The 12,845-nt window shown below is 59.8% G+C and overlaps 1 protein-coding gene across 1 annotated transcript; it reads right to left on the bottom strand.

The window, feature by feature from the left end:
* Nucleotides 1-3,152: 3,152 nt before the first annotated feature.
* UBALD1 (UBA like domain containing 1) lies at nt 3,153-12,302 on the bottom strand. The gene is made up of 4 exons (XM_057372337.1): nt 11,976-12,302; nt 11,440-11,754; nt 5,710-5,769; nt 3,153-4,741 (listed from the first exon to the last, which is right to left on the bottom strand). The coding sequence occupies exons 1-4, from the start codon at nt 12,300-12,302 to the stop codon at nt 4,421-4,423; spliced, it is 1,023 nt and encodes a 340-aa protein (XP_057228320.1). The 3' UTR covers nt 3,153-4,420.
* Nucleotides 12,303-12,845: the final 543 nt, after the last annotated feature.

Raw genomic sequence — 12,845 nt, 5'->3', positions numbered from 1 at the left:
ACCTCACATGTTGTGACTTTGTCTTTGAGCACTACCACAGAGCAAAGGCAAAAGGCAACAGCACTTTGCTGGGGTGATGAAGCTGAAGCCGGGACGCTTGTCCCCTTTGGATATCTTTCACTTCAGTTTGGGGGAACTCCATGGGTACCACTAGGGGCTGGCCAGATGTGGCTGATGCTGTGGGTCCCACAAAAACATCCCCAAGCCCTGGTCTTCTCTGCACWCTGCTTTGCTTCTCTGCTTTCCATGTCTCCATGCCTGTGGGGACCCAGAACCAGCCACCAAACCCATGTTCATCACATCACAGACRTGCTGCAGGAGACGATCACCATCATCTGCTCCCTGAAAACCACTGCTAAGGGCTCTCAACTGCAACAAATTTCCAGGAGGTGCATGCCAGAGCTGGGGCAGTTACTGGAGAGCTTTTGAAGAGGGATTTGGTGCCTCCAGAGACCTGCATGGATGGCATGAGTGCACGGAGTGACTGGGATGTCAGTCCTTTACAAATCTTTGTGGRAAATGTCCTGAAGCTCCTAAAGGCTGCCCTGGCAACAGTGACCTGCCCGGGTAAGCATTTGGCTTCACAAGGTTCTTCTGGCAGGGTCTATGTCACCCTCCTAGCCACTGGTGCCTGCACCCATCCCTGGGCATCCTGGTGTCCTGGCCACCTCCACTGCTCTTCTGCAGCAGTGCACCTCCTTGCAGTGCTWGGAGGATTTCACCCTCTTCTTTTGATGTCCTGGGAGACCCACAGGGCTGGGGATGGGATGGCACTGGGGGTGATGTCAAGGTTTGGAGCCTCCCGTCCTTTCCCAGGGGCTGCCCAAGCTCTCCCTTCCTGGAGTAGGGCTGATTCTGCACTGGTCACAGGCGGAGGTGTGTCAGGAGCTGCATCAGAGTTCCCTCTGTCAGGTGCTGACTGGTGAGGTGCTGCAGGCTCCCAGGTGCCAGACTCCTTTGCTGACAACACCCCTTGGCTCTTCCCCCTCCCCAGAACCTCAGGGGCTGTTTTGTTTCAGAAGCTCTGGCTGTGAGCTCAGTCCTGAGGCCTCAGTCCTCAGGCTGGCCCACAAAGCCCCACACAGGCTGAGCTGACTGCTGGACAAGCACGAGGCCATGGGGACCCATGTGAGCCACATGGGAGTTCTGTGGGCACAGATACCTCTCTCATGCCAGGTCACTGTACCAGGCTGTGCCACCAGACCCTTGCCAGGTGAAAGGCAGGGCCACATTCAGCCCATCTGAGTCCCCAATCGTTGCAGCCCCCTTGTCCCTCTGCCTTGTCCCTGAAATGGCTGGGATGGACGTGGTCACTGCCCTCTGTGGCACCCCAGGACTGCCAGGGGATCTTGCTGGGGATGTCGCTGTGCTGGGGGCCTGCAGSTGCTGGCACTGCCCAGAGCAAAGCTTTGGTATCTGTTTTCAGCCAGCTCAGGGACCTGGAGGATGTGGCTGCCCATCTGGAGAAGGTGCTGGGTGGAATGAAGCAACTGCAGGATGGAGAGGGTGCCCAACTGCCCAGTCTGAGGAGGTGCTGCCCAAAGGCCTGGGGCCTGCAAACCCACATCCCACTTGCCAGGGACACATTGGGACATCTCTCAGGATGCCCTCACTAGCCACTCTCTGGGGCCACCTATAAACACACCCCTCTACCTTGCCTGGGTTCTGCAGCCATTCTGGCTCATCCAGGGCCTCACGTCTTCCCCAGGGGCTGGATTTTGGCGGGAAGGTGCTGGGCCAGCTGCAGGAGTAGTGAACAAGGCTGCAGGAAGCTGYAGAGCGGCTGTGGGGTGTTACCAAGGACACCCAGGTGAGCACAATCCCCAGGAACAGCTCAGGAGCCACTTCTGCCATGACTGGTGCCTGAACCAGGCTTGGTACAGGCTTGATCAGACTTGGCACATCCCCACTCCAAAGCAGTGCAGCATGCCAGGATTTTGTGGCCATGCCATGCTGGCGGAGCTAGGGGCAAACAACGGTGGGCTGAGTGGAGGGCAGGAACATGTGGTGAAGCCTGGATGAGGTAAATAGCACCCAGGCACGAACAAGGTGCTGCTGGAGCAGAGATTGAGTGTTGAGAACAAGCACCAGCACATGGGGTGGTGGCAGGGCTGGGGTCTGCAGGKGATGGCTCTCGCCCTGGGCTGTCTCTGCTGCTCCCCCTGCAGCAATGAAGATTCCCCAGCTCTGCCCCTGGCACACCACAGGGATGTGCTGCATCCCCAAATACTCAGGCGGGTGCCTGTCCTGAGCGTCCCCTGGGCCACCGACCCTGCCATGTGGGCAGTGCTGCTGCTGAGCACTCCCCAGGGAGCTGCTGGGAGTGCCGTGCCCCATGCGAGGCTGTTTGTCTGGTTGTCGCTGTCCACTGCAGATGACAAGGCCAGGCTCCTGGGGGGCTGGTGCCAAGCTCACTGGTGTCTGAACTGGCCAGGGGGCTGTGAAATGGCACAGGGAGCTGGGGTGGAGCAGGTGCACCAAGTCTGTGCTGCCTGGCTTCAGGGGACTGATAGAGTTGGGGTCACACTGCCCTGGCAGCTCCTCAATAAAGAGGGAGGCCATAGAGATGCTCCTTCCTCTATTGCCACCCCTGCACAGTCCCTGAGCTCCTGGGGATACATGGGACATGCCTGGGGATTCAGCAACCAGAGTTTGATGCTTTTAGGGTATGCCATGTTTCCATCAGCTCTCTGACCAGCCACATGTCCAGATCTGGCACTCAATTCTCCTATCCTATGGCACCTGCTGGCCCTGGGACAGTCACAGGCAGGTTCCCCTCCCTACAACCTAGGTCCCTGTGTGGCTTCACCTGGTTCCACAGGCAGTTGTCTCCTTTTGAGGCTGGGGACAAATCCCTTCTGGGTGTCCCCTGGGTGGCTCAGTGCTGCACCCCCATGTCTCACAGACCATCCCCACTGCCAGCAGGACTCCACATTGACCTTGATGTGCTCACCAGAGCCGGGACAGAAGGTGCACAACCCCGGCTCGCTCCAAGGGCCACCAACTTGGCCCATTCTACCTCAGTGGGGCAGGACTGAGGGTGACAACTCCATGCAGGGAAGCTCACAAGAGCCAACCCCARCTCCAGCCCTTGCTCTGGGGCCCTGCCCAAGCCATCCAAGAGGCACCCCAGGTGAAACCATCCCTCCTACTATGTTTATTTTAGCAACACAAATAAGAGATTKAAATTAATTATTGACTGGGGAGTGCAGGGATGCAGGGGAACAGCCTCGCTGGGAAAGGGTCTGGCAGGGACAGCAATCTCCACAAGAGCTGGGGAACAGGGGACAGGAGCCAGCTCACAGCAAGACACCCAGAATCTGTGGGTGTCACAGGGGAGCCTGAGGGCTCAGCACAGCCCTGCCTGGTGGATCTTACACCACAGCTGATGTGGCAGAGCTGGGCTACTGGGGCTCAGCCTTCTATGCACCTGGCTAAARGCAGCTGGCAGTCACTGCATGGCTGGAATGGGGTGTTTGGAGCAGCTGAAGATGCAGCCAGCCACAGCTCAGATGTGCTGAGCCACTGGCAGAGGGGATCCCGAAACACTCCAGGGTCAGGGCAGCCTTGCCCGTGTCCCGGCGCTGCTGCAAACGAAGCAAAGACACCAGATTCAAAGCAGAAGAGCGTGTATTGCAAGCGGCTGCGGCACATCCGGAGAGACTTCCAGCCGCCGGGAGAAAAGAACAGAGGGGTTAAAAACGATCCCAGTCTCTAGGGTTACACTGTGTCATGCAAAACAGCCCTGGGGCAAACCCCATCCTGGGAGGYTGAGGGGAGGGTGAGCTGGCCCAGCCGGACCACCAGTGCTCAACCCCTGCTCCCCATCCRGGGCTGGGTGAGGGGCCAGACGCCTCTCCGACGCTCGGTGTCCCCCAGCCCTGCTCACCAGTGAGGATGGTGTGTGCGGGGTGGCGGCTGTGGTGGTGCAGAAACAGCCCTTGCTCTCTCCACCCCTTACAAAAAAACAAGCCTCTCGGGGTGTCTGCCCCCCACCCAGTCGATCGGGGCCAAGGGATGAGGGGAAACACTTAGGCACAACCCACTCTGCCTGGTGGGGTGGCCCAGGGGACCCTGAGGAAGGGACCTCCTCTGTAAATGTCACTGGCATGCAAACTCCGGCGTCCCAAGAGAGGAGGGTGGCTCCCTCCCCGAGAGTCTGGCAGCATCGGGGTCCCAGGCAGAGGCCAGCACCGGTCCCACGCAGCCTCCCGCTGTCTCTGGGGAGCTCCATTCAGCTCGAGAACAAGTAAAAACTACTTCAAACCAAACCCATGCAAGGCAGCTATTTGCTCATGTGTCTCGGCGGCTGCCAGACGCCCTGGCAGCAGAGTTCCTCTCCTCTTTGGGGAGGGAGGAGAAAAAATATATATATATTTATACGCAGGGGTCCCCGCCGCATCCGCTCTCCGCCGCGGCCTCATCTCTCTGCCTCCATGGTCACGTTGGCCTTCTGTTCTGCGCTGGCCTGCTGGGAGACGGCAGCTGGCCAGCCCGCGGGCTGCGCCGGCGCGGCCGGAGTCCACATGCTCTGCTGCTGCCCGGGTGGCGAAGCCGTGGGCCAGGCGGGGTTGAAGGCCCCGTGCTGGGGCAGCGGCGGGGCCGGGGGYGGCGGAGAGGTCGCCATGGAGGCCACGGGGCTACTGCTGTTGAAGCTCTCGGAAGCCTTGAGGCGGGAGAACATGGTGAGGGCGTCCGGGAAGTTGGGCGGCGTGGCCGGCGTGTTGGCGGGAGTGCACATCTGCGGGAAGGAGACACGGGGTCAGGGGGGTCCMCACCTTCTGCCTCCCACCAGGACATGGCCAAGATCCCTCTGCCTGCCCTGCTGTGGCACATGGAGCCCCCAGAACTGCACTCTGCAGACTGTGTTGTCCATGAGCAGCTCTGAAGGCTCACGCTGTGGTAACAATCCTGTGCGTGCCCAAGTCAGGGATCCCCTCTGCTGCACAACCCACTGGTGTCACCCCAGGCCTGCAGCACTCTGGCTCTGTGGGCACCAGGCTCAGGCTCAGCTCCTAGCCACCAGGATACTGGGCACACACCAGCCCTGCCAGGAACATGCTCTGCATGCCCCAAATCCCCAGTTGTCCTGGAGAGTCAAATGAGGCCACAGCCACCAGCAAATCCCTAAGACACATCTGCCCAAGCAGATTACAGACTGACGGGGCACGAGAGTTAAGGGACCGAGTCTGGGGACAGCTGGAAGAGAGCAGAGGCAGGCAGCACCCACGTGTGGGTGTTTACACACTTCCAGACGCTCTGCACGCCGCACCAGAGCCATGCTCCAGCAACGCTCTGGGAATTTGCTCGCTCCAGCGAGCACACAAGGACTGGTGTGTGGCTGCTGCAGGACGGGAAGTACCACATATCTGTGAGTGTTTACACAGGTCAGTGCTTCAGGCTTCTGCAGGCTCTCTCTCCCATGTTGGGTATGGTGTCCAACGTCCTCCATCAGACCATCCCTCTTGGAGGAGCAGCCCCAAACCACCTGCAGGGCTCTGCTGTCCCACTGCATAGGCCAGGCTAAGCCATCAGCTGCTCTCCAGGAAAASCTTCCTTGGCAGGCAGCTCTGGCAGTGCCCAGCCAGACCTCCCTGCCTGCACTCCTGGAGCTGGGAAGCAGTGAGCTGGACATGAGCATCAGCCTGAAGCGCCCGCCAGCTGGTGCTGTGCCCCAGGAGAGCACTGGGGAGCTGGGAAAGCACTTACCATCTGATGGTGGTGGCTGTAGGGGATGTTTGTTTCTTGGAAAAAAGCACTGAGAGCAGTCTGAAAGGAAGAAAAAAAGGGAAGGTGATGTTACCACTGGCACACAYACTGGGCACCGACCAGCACGCAACATGGGCACCCACCTCATCCCTGCACACTGCTAGACTCCAAAGATGATCCAAAACAGGCTCTGGGGRGCCTTGAGGACACAGCTGCTCCCTGTCCCCAAGCAGGGACTTGYGCCTGCCATCTGCTCACACCAGGGCAGGTGGTAACCATGTGTATTTGGGACCACCATCCTYGCAAGAAACAGTTACTGCTGGGGCAGAGCCCAGCAGGTGTTTCACAACTCACAAGGATGCTCTGCAGCCACTGTGTGCTGGGAAACAAAGAAAGCCAAATCCAACCCCAGCAGGAACCAGTTAAAAGCGTGTCCTCCACAAGACACGATCACAGTMCCATATTCCCACCAGGAGATCTCCAGGGCAGGGACTGCAGCAGATGCCCACCTCACACGGCAGAACATTTCCAATTCAGGTGCAAACAGAGCATGATGATGACTGACATTGTTTTGTAGCTTCCAGTTAAACCCAGTAATAGTCTGGTAAATATGTCACAAGCCATAGGCATGTGAGAGGAGACAAAGGGCTGCAGGGAGGGAAGGCCAGGGGAACAGGATGGTCAGGAGGATAGACACCAAGCCCAGGTCTAGGAGAAGCAGAGGCAGAAGGAGGTTTGGGGGAGCACAGCAGGAACAGTGAAAAGTTCTTTACTCAGAGGGTGGTGAGGGCCYGGCACAAGTTGCCCAGARAAGCTGTGGCTGGCCCAKCYCTGTAAGTGTCCCAGGCAAACTTTGATGGGACTTGGAGCAACCTGGGATAGTGGAAGGTGTCCCTGGAATGAGAYGACCTTCAAGGTCCCTCCCAAAACATTCTGTGATTCCATGATGGTGACTCCTGTTCTGAGCCTGCCTTCAACTGAGTCAGGGCTAGAAAACAATGTTTTGATTCAGTTGCAGATGAGACTTGATGGAAATGTTAGAGAACTGGCTTGGATTCACTTCTGATTGAAGGAAAAGCCCCCTTCAATCCCATTCACGACTCTCCCCAGGGCCTGCAGGTCTCCACTCTGAGGTGTAAGGTGCAGAGCTGTGGCTGGGTGCTGCAACACTACCCGAGACTTTGCTCCCTTCCTGAAAGCCAGGGATTGGGGCTGCCCAAGTTCATGGGAAAGAAAAAAAAAAGAAAAGGCAGAAAAGCCTGGAAAAACCCAGGGAGGGTGCACCAAACCCTGCCCAACTGCAGCAATCCTGCCACCACACACACTTCTCATCCCAGTGCCCACATGTTCCTGTGTCRTTTCCAAGGCCAGGATGAATGACAGCAGATCAGCTCAGCTCATTGATCTGATGGGAAAACTAATTTTGCCCCGACCATCCAGGCTGGCAGGCCCTGGGAAGGAGAAGGATTATGGTTTCCTGGCTAAACAGCAGAAAACTATTGGCACAACCAGGTGGCAGCCAGAGCAATGTCTGCAAACAATGATCCAGAACTGGGTGGGGGAAGCAATTCCTGCAGAGTCTGGCAGCTCCCAGACCTCGGGGGGAGTGTGCAATAGCAAGGCTGGTGAGCCTCTTCCCTGCAATAGCTGCATGTAATAACTCAGCACCTGAACTCTGCACCCAGTCATGCTGTGAGCTCAGAGCCCTCAGCTCCTGCAGGCAGCACCCACCAGACCCCAGCGATGGCCATAGAGCAGGAACAGGGTCTATGGCCCTGGAGAGAGCTCTGGGCAGGACAGCACAGGGCTATSAATTGAGGACATGTCCGACACAGCYGCAGACACTTCTGAGGCAGTGACAACCCCCCACCACGTTACCCTTCGTCCTGGGTGAGGTCCAACGTCAACAYCCACAGGCCCTATCGCTGACAGATCGTGATAAGAGAGGGGGTAACAGCAAACGGGAAGCACAGGCAGAAGTGTGGGCGCAGCCAGATACCATAAGCTGATTAAATCTGCTCTGTGCTCCTGTTTTCCAGGTGGCCTCATACCTGGGACTGTGCCACKGGCAGACAGGGGCAGAGAAGGTCCCTGCTGTCCCCCTGAGCTGCCCAGCAATCCCTGCCAGCACTGGGATGAAAGCTGTGACTGGGCAGAGGAAGCACTCTGTCARTGCAGGCCCCTCTGCCTAAAACTGTCTCCTCCCCTCCATCTGCCCCTTTCCAATCGCGGCAGAAACAACCCCTGCACCCAGCACAAAGCCCACAGCCCGCAGGGAACGGCTGTCACCTCCCAAGGGCCCTGCAGAGCCCCAGCCTGGAGGGTGAAAGGCTCACGCCCCCCTCAGTGCCACAGGGGCCCAGGGACACAGGCACCAAAGCTGCTGATGCCACCTGGTCTCCAGACAGCGTCACAAGTGCCACGGTGACTGGTGCAACAGCAAAGCCAATTAAAGCTCCTCTGCTGCAGAARGAGCCCAAGCTCTGCTCAGCCCTGACCCTGCACCAAAAGCCCCAATGCCTGTGTCACTCTGGTGTGAGTGGGAGCAGGGCAGCCCCACACCCATGGCCTGGCCATGCTCAGCAGGTGACCAGGCCATGGTGCCCTCACCCAGGATGCAAATCCAGGAGCTTTGCAAGGAATGCATCACACAGGACCCTGCCTGCATGCCAAGAGGTGCCTGTGGTGACCCAGCTGGAGAGAGGGTGGCTGGAGGTAYGAGCCCTGCCTAGCACAGGGCACCCAGCAGTGGGGACAGCGCCAGGGGCATCCTGTCCTCGAGCCACAAAGGAAGGGGCTTCGTGAAACGTAAATATGTAAGAGGAAGTGAAATTCAGCYATGGACACAGTGAGTGAAGCCAGACACCTGCTCCTCCTCTTGTTCCCTACACACAACCTCTCTACACTGAATGGAGGCCTCTTAACACCAGGAAAAGGAAGGAATGGATGCGTTTTTTAAAACTAGTTTCTTCTGATCCTTCCCAAGCAGCCCCAAGGGCAACGATCACATAACAAAGCTGAATAATACCCTTCTACTTGAGAAGGAGACTGACCCACTGCCCAGTCCCATGTGAGATTCTGCAAACTCTGAAATGTCTGCCTGGTAACCTGCTGGATTCCAGCCACAGAGGAGGTACCTGCTGCTCTGCCTGACTTCTCAAAAAAAGCCAGGCCCTGGAGGCTGAGTGCCAGCCTTCACTCAGAGACAGTCCAAGTTACTTTCTTGGGCCTGTAAACCTCCCCCTGGGATCAGCCATGGCACGGCTCCAGCTGCTAGAGGGCTGGGCTGGCAGTGCCATTCCGGCTGGCAGCCATGGCAGCCGCCCCTGGAAGCATGGAAGGGCCCACGGAGCTGCAAGAGCTGCAAACTAAACCAGGCACAACAGGAGAAAGCCTGCCCAGGGTCCCTARGAAACAGGAGTGGAGCCACAGTGAGTGCGAGAGGCAATCCACACTCTACCCATGAACTGCCCCATTCCCCAAGGATAGATGGGATGAAAMAAAAAGGCTCCCTGGTCAACCAGTACAGGTCAGCTCTGATCACCCAGCACCACATCCAAAGTGGCAGTATCCCGAAGGTTTTCCTGAYCTCCCACCCCACTCACTGTCCTGAATCACGTTCCTTCCACCCCGGAAAAACTCCAGGTCTACCAGGGTTGGGAAGACACACACAGAGCAAACCCTTTCTGCAGGTTATATTTCATCTTCCTACACACAATGGCCCCTGAGCAGCCATCCTCAAAGCAGCCCCAGCCCAAGGAAGTGGCCCCAAAACAGCAGCATCCCAAAGCTGTCCGTGTTTCACAGCAGCCTCCCTCTCCCTCCTGACAATGACCAACACCCCAGGGGCTGTCACAGGCAGCAAGTGGGACACCGGCCCATGTAAGAAAGGTCCTGGGCAGGGCAGATGGAGGCCAGGATGGAAGCACAAAGCTGGGACAACCCAACTCCTGCTCAGTGTCACTGGGCCACTGAGCTCACCTGGCTCCCCTGTGCAGAACACATCTTCCATGGTGGCCTTAGAGGCAGAAGCAGAATCCTCAGGTAAAGGCGGCTGATCMAATTCGCACCGTGCCCCTGGAGCAGCGCTTTGACTCCAAGGAGACAGCTAATTTATGCTGCCTTCCCTCGTACTGAACTTGCCTGAACTCCCCCGATTTATACTCAATTCAGATGCAGACCAGCCAGCAAATGGGTGCTGCACTGGAATAACAAAAGCCTCGGGAGTATCCCAGGCAAGAGGTGAGAGCAGGCTGGAGTGGTCGAGAGGTGATCCCTCCCCAGCGTGGCTCCCAGAAGGAGCCGTGCCCAGCGGCCATTTTGCAAAGGGAATTATCTGACCGTTGCACCAAAAGTGAGTGGGAACATGGTAACGGCAGCGTTTGTTTACAGCCCAGCTTCCTCTGAGTCATGTGAGTGCCCAGCCGGCAGGACACGGCTGTTTGTACTTGTGCAACTCGMCAAACGGTGGCAAAGTTCTGCAAAAAAGCCTTTTGAAAGACAAGTTAAAACTTCTGTCATCCCTCCCCGGCTCTTTTGCGACACGCACGGAGGTGGTGGAAGAGGATCCCGCCTGTCCCAGAGGGCCACTGTCAGGCTGTGTTAGTAAACAAACGCCGGAGCACGTTACACATGCAACACATCCCACGCCAGCGGTGCTGCCGTTCACCGGGCACGGCGGTGCGGATCGCCGGCCCGGCCTTCCGCACATCCCKGCAAGCGCACCCCGCGCTCCCCGGCCACGCACGGCTTGGCTTGGCATGTCTCCTGGCCTCTGACGGAACATCTGGGAATGCCGTGAGCGCAAGGCGAGGGACGGCGCCCGTGCCCGGTSCATGCGGCCGCTGCTCCGTTACGGAACAACCCCGGGACAGCCCGACCAGCGGCGCCCGCTCCGCCCGGGCGGGAGGAGAGGTGCTCCGGCCACGGGGGTGGTACAAATGGAGCCTCCGGCTCCCCGGCCTGACTCAGTCCTGCTCCTGCAGCACAGCACAGACACTTCAATTACCGAGGTGCCATTAGCGTCAAATCCATCAGCTCCAGCCTAGGGAGCTGCACAAGGAAAGGAAAAATCCTATTTAGAAAGCAATTTTCTGGCGACAGCCACCGCACTCTTCTTTGCTCCCTGCACCTCAGCTCCGGGGATCTTCGGAGAGCTGAACACCCTGGAAGGCACCGGGGAGCTCCCCCGGCACCCCCCGCCCCACGCACGGCGTTAACCCCTGTCAATGTCACGGAGTATCCCGCTAGTGAGCGACAGGAAAAGGCGTCTGAAGCCAGAAAAGCTTTGACCTACTAAGTCTCCTCTCCCAAGGCTGCCCGAGGATTCAAACTCTCCGGGGCAGGGCCGTGGGAAAGGCTGCGCTGGGGTTTTCCAGCCCACGGCCACGCGGGAGGGCTGGGGTGGGGGCGGGGGGGAATAGGAGGAGGGTTCGGCGCCCCTATCCCGCCCGCGGTTCGGCGTGGGGCTCGGGCTCCTCTCCGCGTAGCCCCCGCGCAACGTGGCCTCCCGATCCCCCGCCCCGCGTGGCGCCCACGCTCCCTCGGGTATCCCCGGGGGCCCGGCCCGCACCCCATCGCCGCCGCCGCGCGTGTAGGCGGGGGTGGGGGGTGGGGGGGGGCGCAGCGACGTGTCCGCAAGGCCGGGCACCGATCCACACTGCACGAAACTACCCCGGAAAACTGCACGCGGGGACCCGCCCGGGGCCGGTACCGGGGCGGCGGCCTCACCTCGAACTGCCAGTGGGCCGCCTGCAGCAGCTGCTTGGCCTGGTCGGCGGCGCAGCCGGCCGCCAGCACGAACTGGTTGATCATCACCTGGTGCTTGAGCTCGTCCATGGCCCCGGCCCTGGCCCCCGCCGCCCTCAGGGCGCCGCCAGCACGGCGGGGCCGGCGGCTCACGCCAATGTTTACCGGGCACTGACTCACGGCGCCCGCCCAGCCCCGCCCACGGCCGCCCGGGGCGGGGCGGTGCGGCCCGACTGCGCGGCGCCGCTGGGACTTGTAGTTCCCGCCCACCCYATCGCCGCGCCGCCCTGCCCCCGCCTGGACCACAACTCCCAGCAGGCCCCGCTTTGTGTGCGGATCGGTCGGCGCGTGTTGAGTGACGGGCGGGGCCGACCAACCGCCACCCGCGGCTTGGTAGTACCTGACCGTATATGGTCAACAACGGCGCGGCCCCCAATGGGAGGGCGGCGGGGGCGGGCCGCGCGCGGGGCGGGGCCGGGGCGGGGCCGCCCGGTCACGTGGGCACGGGCGGTGTTTACAGTCGGCCGCGTGTGGTTTCCTGTTGACGTGAGGGAGCGGCGGCTCCGGCCCGGGCCGGGCCGCGGGGAGAGCGGGGAGCCGGCGCTGCCGTTGCCCTTCGGCACCGTGTAATCCCCGCAGAYCCTGCCGTTTCCCCCCTCCCCCAGCCTGCGGGGGATTGCTGGAGGCCCCTTGGCTCGCAGCTGCCACACAGCTCCGTTGCCCGAGGGGAGGTGAAGCAGCAGCCCCCTGTCCCCCGCGCCCTCCMTCAGCGCTGATAAACCATAGCGGGTTTGCTCATCCCGTCCTGGTCCCGTTTTTCTCTCAGCCGCAGCGTGTCGGTGCATCACTGAGGCGGCTGCTGGGATTTGAAAGGAGAGGCGGCAGCGAGGGAAGTTTCTGGAAGGCGCCGGGGGGCTCCCGGCCCCGTGAAAGGCTCCTTTGAGAGCGCGGCATTGCCACAGCAGATGAAAGCTCACGGCCAGGCAGGCGCTGCAGCGCCCGGSAGGGCAGACAATGGTGTTGCTAAGGATAAGCAGGCACTGACACGAGGTTGAGTGCCCCGGGGTAACAACACCGGGGAAAAGCACGGGGAAAGATGAAGGGAACTGCTGGCTCCACAAGGCTCCAGCCGCCTCCACCCRCCTCCACCTTTCCGGAGCCGTTCTGGGCTGTTTCCTGCAGTTTGGAGGGGTCTAGCCTGGCCACGAGTGGATTGTTCGCTAACACCTCTGACCCTAGCTGGCATTTTGCAGGTATTTCTGAGCCGTGAGGATTAAATGTCTGAAGCTCAGGCAGGTAATGCACTTGATCTGTGGGGTTTGCAGCCTCCGCTGCCTGGAATTACTGTAGTATCATCCATAGCCGGTCACCATTTGCCACATGTCCTT

Source organism: Malurus melanocephalus, unplaced genomic scaffold, assembly GCF_030028575.1.
Source record: "Malurus melanocephalus ecotype Western Australia unplaced genomic scaffold, MMel_1.1 scaffold_170, whole genome shotgun sequence".
Classification (NCBI taxonomy): Eukaryota; Metazoa; Chordata; class Aves; order Passeriformes; family Maluridae; genus Malurus; species Malurus melanocephalus.
The sequence above is the reverse complement of the archived record's forward strand: the minus strand, read 5'-3'. Positions and strand labels throughout refer to the sequence as shown.